The sequence below is a fragment of the Pteropus vampyrus genome, unplaced genomic scaffold (genome assembly GCF_000151845.1).
Source record: "Pteropus vampyrus isolate Shadow unplaced genomic scaffold, Pvam_2.0 Scaffold160, whole genome shotgun sequence".
Taxonomy (NCBI): domain Eukaryota; kingdom Metazoa; phylum Chordata; class Mammalia; order Chiroptera; family Pteropodidae; genus Pteropus; species Pteropus vampyrus.
The window spans coordinates 658,686-666,497 of NW_011888941.1; the positions used below are offsets into that span (position 1 = coordinate 658,686).

The 7,812-nt window shown below is 43.5% G+C and overlaps 1 protein-coding gene across 22 annotated transcripts in view; it reads left to right on the forward strand.

Annotated features, from left to right (window-relative positions):
* The window catches only part of MAP4K4 (mitogen-activated protein kinase kinase kinase kinase 4), a 177,010-nt gene extending 169,198 nt beyond the window's left edge, over positions 1 to 7,812 (forward strand). For 12 of the 22 annotated variants that reach the window (XM_023536600.1, XM_011370107.2, XM_011370101.2 and 9 more), the window contains 4 exons: positions 768 to 941; positions 1,473 to 1,632; positions 2,505 to 2,644; positions 4,299 to 7,812. In XM_023536600.1, the coding sequence (XP_023392368.1) occupies positions 768 to 941; positions 1,473 to 1,632; positions 2,505 to 2,644; positions 4,299 to 4,382 (558 nt within the window). In that variant the 3' untranslated portion in view covers positions 4,383 to 7,812. The remainder of the gene's footprint in view (positions 1 to 767; positions 942 to 1,472; positions 1,633 to 2,504; positions 2,645 to 4,298) is intronic. The other 10 variants (XM_011370102.2, XM_011370108.2, XM_011370109.2 and 7 more) reach the window with 1 other exon arrangement.

Sequence of the window (7,812 nt, forward strand, 5' to 3'; positions counted from 1 at the left end):
AAATAGTTTTGATTTATTAAGGGTAAGCTTCAGTTATTTGGAAAGTTTACACATGTAGATTGCTTATTGCTGATTCCCAGTAAAGCAGGCTAAAGTGGGTTACCATATTTGCTTAGAAAAGTCAATCTACATATATTGACTGAGAAACAATTAGTTTTAAAATTATAATGATATTCCGAGGTCTGCTCTTAATATCCTTTATGTTACAGGCACTGTACTAGTCACTTTTAATGTCTTATTTAAACCTAGCTTGTGAACTGTGGGTATTGATATTTATGAAGAACCAGGGCCATCTAGGCCCATACATGTCAGCTTTTTGTCAACCTATCACTCTAGTTGGAAAATGGAAGTAGAAGTCTAAAGTGTCAGATAGAAGTCAGACAGTGACTGTGATGATCACATGATAAAATTCTCAGTATGTGACTCCTACAAGCACCGCCCCTGTCCCCCACTCCCCAATCCACTGTCCGCGTTTGAGTAGTTGAACAGTATGTGCCGAAGGGCCTGATTACGCCACTTTGGGTGTTTTTCTCACCAAAACGACAGAACAGTAAGTGAGGGAATAGTGTTCTTGGGAAGTATCTCTAGATGCTCCTTAACAGACAAAAGCATAGTAAATTAAAGCCTTATTTTGTAGAGTATTTCGCTTTTGTTTGTTGCCGGGGGGCTCAGTAATTAAATAGCCAGGCCTCGCTTATCTACTGTGATCTGTTAGAAGTTAAGTTTTGCTTCGTCTCACGGCTTCTCTCTTGGTTACCCGTTTGTAGTCGTTTGGAGAATTGGTACATAAGCCGTTGCTGGTGGATCTCACCGTTGAGGAAGGCCAGAGGTTGAAAGTGATCTATGGGTCCTGTGCTGGATTCCACGCTGTTGATGTGGATTCAGGATCAGTCTATGACATTTATCTACCAACACATGTAAGAAAGAACCCACACTCTATGGTTGGTTGACTGGCTTCATTTTGTTTTGACTTTTTCTTTACTCTGCTTAGTGAACTAACACAAGCAGGGATCCCTTACTTCCCCTGGTATGGGGGTGAGTATTTAAATGATGCCCCATTCTCAGTAGCTCCATGCTCTGAGACAGGTGGACGTAGTCTTTCCTGGCTCTGTGAAGCCCCCGGAAGCTCCCTTGCCCTGGCTTTGACTAACATGGGCTGGGTGGGGGCAGTCGCTGGCAGGTCAGAACACCCCTGGGTTGGGGGTGGTTTGAGGAACATAATTTCTTAAATAGAGTCCACAATCAAAACATGTCCCAGGAATCTAAAAAAATGTGTGTCAGTAGAGCATATGGCCTGTAAAAGGTCGACTTTGGCATGTAGGTCGCGTGGGTTTTCCAAAACGCCATCCCATCACTGTATTTATCATCAGAAATATGAACCAGTGCATTCGCCATGACAGTCTTACTGAGCACTTTTGTGAGGACAGAAATAACCACGATCCTGCTCCTTGTACTGTGTCCCTCTTCTCTAGATCCAGTGTAGCATCAAACCCCACGCAATCATCATCCTCCCCAACACAGACGGAATGGAGCTTCTGGTGTGCTACGAAGATGAGGGCGTTTATGTGAACACCTATGGGCGGATCACCAAGGACGTGGTCCTGCAGTGGGGAGAGATGCCCACATCTGTAGGTACGCATCGCGCCGAGCACAAGGCAGTGTTTGTGAAAGAGGGACCTTCTCTAAACCCGTATGATTTTATCATCCCTGTTTTGCATATTGTTTAGACCTTTTGGCCATTTCACAGAGTGCTTGGCAGTAGATGGTGGAACGTTAGCTTGTAGACATGGGACTGGTCACAGTCTATTTTAGAACAAAATCCAAGTAATTATTTAGTACTCTTAAAAACTCTCGTCATCCCGGTCCTTCATTTAAGACATCCAGGGACAACAGGACAGATGTGGTCGTTGACTGTGGAAAGTAAAGGGAGACAGGCGAAGGTACATGACTTGCTGCTTGCGAGTGGCAGAGCCGCACTAGCAACACAGGCTCTTGGTCTCCTGCAGGCCACATAGGAAGATCGGTGGGAAGGAAGGTGGAGATGTGAAATTTTTATGACTTTAAGTTTATATTCCCAAACTATTTTGGTTTTATTATACTTAAGCCACTGTCTCTGTCTACTGTCATTTCTTTTTCCTGTTGTCCCTCATGACTGGTTAGATGAAAAGAGAAGCACTAAACTCTGAACTCAGTAGGTCATTGCTCAAATAAGTACGAAAGGCCTCAGGCCTCAGGGAGCTTAACGGATTCAACCATTGAGTCAAATTATCACTTCCCAGGCTAAACCAAAAGGCTACAAAGGCAGAGTTCCTTAAAAAAAAAAAAAACCTTTAAATGCTAGACAGTTGAGAGTGTGTGTGTGTGTGTGTGTGTGTGTGTGTGTGTGTGTGTGTGTGTGTGTGAGAGAGACAGACAGACAGACAGACAGACAGACAGACATGAGCAGCATCTTTCCGTGGCTGTTTCCTTGTCTTTAACATTAGGTGTTTTTCCTTTTCTAAAAGCATATATTCGATCCAATCAGACGATGGGCTGGGGAGAAAAGGCCATAGAGATCCGGTCTGTGGAAACTGGTCACCTGGATGGTGTGTTTATGCACAAAAGGGCTCAAAGACTGAAATTCTTATGTGAACGCAATGACAAGGTAACAATGTCCTTATAGGTTCTTTTTAGTTGCTTCTCTCTTTTAGCAGTGGTTTATTTTCCATGGAGTTTAGTGACGCTTTTTCCTGGGGTTTTGATAGATTCTGAAATAATTCAAGGAGCTTTTTAGTAGTAACTTTTTAGATCTGTTTATGGGGTTTGAGGTATATGTATATATATTTTTTTGCTATGAGGGGATAGATTTATCTCTGCAGAAATCATCATATATTGGGGTTTTTTTAAAACCCCATTAGATGACCTGTCTAGACCATGTTTGGCTTAGGGACAAGGAAGGTTAAAGCTGACAGTCTAGATGGATGGCTTCTTTTATGATTAGAAGCAACCAGCATGCAGATTCGGGTAGAAGGATCCTCTCCCTTGACCTATATCAAAAAGGCAGACTTGTTTGTCTGCCTTTTGAGTAGTGAGGTAACTTCCCAGTTCGCCTGTCAAATGTCTAATGGTTCTGCATAAATGTCTAATGATTCTGCATAAATCATTTTATGCAGAATCACCAGTGTCTCTTGCAGCCAAGACCCTAGAGTATTCAAGCCCCAGGATAAAAACCGTTGTTTTTCTGAACTGACCACGTCTTTGTGGTCTTCTTGTCCTACTCACTCCCAGGGAGTCCCTCCCAAAACTGGCCTTGGAGTGGAGCAGGCAGACAGACAGATGGCCTATCCTGGCCTGCTTTAGGAAGGACGTGGAAAGGAGCTGATCTTCGCCCAACTTTCTTCTCCTGTCCACTTGGACAAAAGCATGTCTAACTGCTTGAGGCAGCCTGCTCCCCTTATATTCCCATTTCTTGCTTCATGTTAAAATACAGGAAACATCCAGGAACCAAGCTTCAGGTTGACTTCTCAGATTAAATTTAAAATTTGACATGACAGCAAAGGGCTGTAGATCTCTCCTTGGCAGTTGGTCCTCCTGCCTGCCCACCGCCATGCTCAGCACAAAAGCCACGTCACCACTGACCCACTTTCCCCTGCAGTCCTAAAGGTCACTTGCTCTAATGGAGTTGACGTTTGTTTCCTACATAATCTCTCCCAAATCTTTTATCTTGAAAATCCGTATAACCTCAGACCTAATCCAGGATTTTACCAGCTTTTTGACGTATATTCTCTTAAGTATATTTAATGTAGCCACAGCTGTAATATTCTTCAAGCTTTAGGTATTTAAGTAATTTTATCATTCATGATGTCATATCTCTTAAGGTTTACTAATAAAAGGTACAAAATTAAATTACTCTAGAGAATCATGTGAAATAAGTAATACATTTTAGCCTTATTTTTTAAAAGAGAAAACATCAGGTTGCTGAGGAGCCTTCCCCATTGCGTATGGAATTTTATAAACACACTTTTGTTTAGAAGGCGTCCACAGTGCAGGTAACAGAAGTAGCCCAGTTTTAGAACCATCATTTCTTTTTTTCTTTTGAGTTCTTATAATATGGCAGTGTACAAGGAGTTAGTTGTTACAAACATTGGCTACAGACGATCATTCCTCGTAAATGAGGTTTTCTTTTGAAAAGAGCCTCAGCTTACCGAATGCGAATGCGGAGGTGTGGCATGCGCTCCTGGCCCTGGGGGACCTGCCTGAGAACCTCAGGGCGCATTGTCCCGCCCACGGCACACCTTCCTTTTCTCTTGCCTTCGCAGGTGTTCTTTGCCTCTGTTCGGTCTGGTGGCAGCAGTCAGGTTTACTTCATGACATTGGGCAGGACTTCCCTTCTGAGCTGGTAGAAGACGGCGGTGAAGATCTCCGGCCCCCAGAGCCTTCGAGGTCCTGAGAACTCGGAATTCCTTGCAACTGGAGCTCGGCGCTGCAGCAGGGCCACCCAGGACAGCTGTGCGCACAGACCCGCGTGTGGGCTTCTTTCCTCCCCTCCTTCCCGCTCCTCTCTTACCAGTTTACCCCCATTCTTTTCTTTTCCTTACTCACAAATAAATCAAGGCTGCAATGCAGCTGGTGCTGTTCAGATTCTACCATCAGGTGCTATGTTTGGGATCGAGCATCAGACCAGAAAGCAAACGCCTTTCCTCAGCTCCAGAATTCCCTGTCTCTGAGTGACTCTGTCGTGTGGGTGTCTGAAGGTGCAGACTGTGACCATGCCGTCGGTTTGTCGGAAGTGGGCACGAGGAGGTGTAAAGTGGTCTTGACGAGTGGTTTGCTGAAGCGAAGAGCAGATTTAATATAGTAACATTAACAATGTATTTAATTGACATTTCTTTTTTGTAATGTGACAATATGTGGACAAAGAAGAAGGTGCAGGTTTAAGAAGTTAATATTTATAAAATGTGAAAGACACAGTTCCTAGGATAACTTTTTTTGTGGGTAGGGCTTGGGAGGCGGGTGGGTTGGTTCAGGGGGTCCCATTTTGTTTCTTTGGATTTTGTTTCTTTAGCTCGGCCAAGAACTCAGTCATTTTTCTGTGTACCAGGTTTTGCCTAAATCACGTGCAGATGGTTCTTCAAGGAAAAAGAAAAAGAAAATGCGTGCATTTGTGTAACGGCCAGAACTTTGTTGTGTGACAGTATTAGCGCTGCCTCAGTTAAAGGTTTAATTTTTGTTTAAACCTAGAAGTGCGACAACAGTTTTACCACAGTCTGCACTTGCAGAGGAAAAAAAATTTTTTTTCAACCACATTTATTTTTTTTGCCTACCTCATTGTTTTTAATGCATTCAGAGGTGGTTTAGTTTATGTTTGGGGAGGAAAACATTAATGTTTAATCTTAATACCAAAACTATCAGATTAAAGATTGACTGTTTTTTTTGGTCACAGGTCTCAGTAGACACAAGAGAAATTGTCCCCGAAGATGGGGAATAGCCACATGGCTGTATCATGCTGACCGATGCAGTCTGCTTTCTCAGTGTAGAGAGCAGGGTGTTTCATTTTCACCACATTCACTGTTAGTGGTTGGTGGGTGACTGTAACCTCCGACCCAAGGGGCCACACTCAGTTCGGGGTTTGGTAGCAGACAGGCGATCACGTTAGAGTAGCCACACAAAGTGTTCAGTGTTGCAGGAACCCTGCAGGGGTGGGGGTCGGGGTAGTTCCCTTTTCTAAAAATGCAATGCACTAAAAGTATTTTAAGAATGTGTAAGCTGGCATCTCCCCGTGTTCAGGTGTAGCTCAAAGCCCTGGCTTTGCCTGTTCTCTTGTTCTCTCTGTTTTTAAACCAGTTTTACTTTATGAATATGTTCACGACATTTGTAATAAATGTCTTGGGTAATAATTTGTTTCATGGCTCCATGGTCACTCAGCTCCTCTGAGGTTATCCATCTCTTCGTGGTAAAGGAACAACGCTCAGTGGCACGGTTCTGCCATCCTGCTCTCATCTTATGGGGTTCCGAGGGGGGCAGTGTTCTGATGGCCACTTTAAATTTGTTCACCAACAGAAGCTTGGCGTTCCATAGGCTTAATTCTCCTTGTGGTTAATCTTCTTTGATAACGTGAAAAGGGGTGGGGGAGGGATCTTGCCTCCCCAAAATAAAACAATCATTTTCATCTATTTGCCAAGGCTTTGCCCAGCATTCTCATCTCATTTGACATCCATTTGGACTGCTTATTCTCTTCCTCCGGGCTCAGCATTTTTGCCAAAGGCTCTCCTTTATTACAAAAACCTAGTGAAAACCATATGCACTCAACAAATGCAGGAACAGCAGCTGGCTGTACACGCCCACGGAGGCAAGATGCGCTGAGAAAGCCTTTCTTTGGGGAGGACGATGAGAGGGGAGTGGTCTGTTCATCGGCGTGACTCTGGAGTTGTGCTGATGTCCAAAGTGGAAAGAACTAGCTCTGTTCAACAAATCCATTGTTACCGTGGCAAAGATCGGACAGGTAATCCCACCTTGGAAAGGACTTTTGAGATAAGCCAGATTCCCTCACCACAGGACTTCAGTCAGAATCAAATTACTGCTGGCGATTTCCCACGTACATTTTGGCTTTTCAAGTGAAATGTGCCAACAGTGAACACGTGTACATGCCAAGAGGAGAGAAAACTGGATGGCTGGGTCTGTTCTAGTCCTTCCCGTGGCTTTAGAGAGGTGGAAGTTGGGCAGGTGTCTTTGAAAGAATACTAACCTTCTGATTCCAATGTGGAAGAAATAAGAAGGGATGAGGTATTACAGTCTTGGTTATCCGTAGACTTGAAGCGCAATGTGTATAACTCAAGGGGCGTCACACAGAGAACACAGATGGTGTTTCATTGGAATTACTGAGTGGTTAGAACTTGACAAAAACTAGATTCCGCTTCAGATGTGCTGGGGTCTGAGCTCAAGTTGGAATTGTGCCTGTCCTGCTCACACAGCCCCAGGCACCCACCTGGCCCTCCCTTGGTGTTTTGAGTTGAAGGGGATTGAGTTCATCAGAGGGCCTAACCTACTGGCCTCAGACAGCAGCCTGTTCTTGAGGGGTGGGCTCCTCGTGTGTGCCTTCCTTGGCTGCGGTGTCCTTCCCTTGGCTTCGCCGCCTTGTCAGCCAGATTGTGTTGCTACGGCTTCAAGCAGGTGCCCAATTAGGTCTCTCCGTAAAAGATGGTAAGCTGTTGAAATCTCATTCTTCCAGAGAAGGGATGATTTTCCTTTAACAGGGTAGTGATTTCACAGAAGTGCCAAGATGGCAAAATTACAAAAGAAAACAGTGTTACGACGACACCATTAAATATGGAACACTGAAAACTATCATAGCAGTGCTCTTCAAAATAAAACATAAATATGTCTCTGGGTTTAGTCAAGGCTTTAATAAGTAATGCCTTTCTGTATTTAAATCAGAGTAACTTTTGAGTGCAGTGTTTTTACTTTTTTCTCATGCACGTGATATGTTGGAGAAAATGTTTACAAACATGGTTTTGTTACACTAATGTGCATCACATATTTATGGTTTACTTTTAAGTGACTTTTTTAATGGGTTATTTAGGTTTTCGTCTTAGTTGTAGTCCACTTACCATGATTCTTAATCCCTAATTTGCCAATTATAAATTTGCTGAACAGCAATACAAACGACAAACTGCATTAAATTTACTAATCACAGAGTTGCAAAGCAGACTGGTGGCAAGTACGTGGCCTTTTTTTTTCCAGTGCTAACTTGTCTTCTGTGTATTATGAAAATTACTGTTGTTCCTACCCTGCCCCCCCTTCTTTTTTCCTTAAATAAAGTAAAAATGACACCTA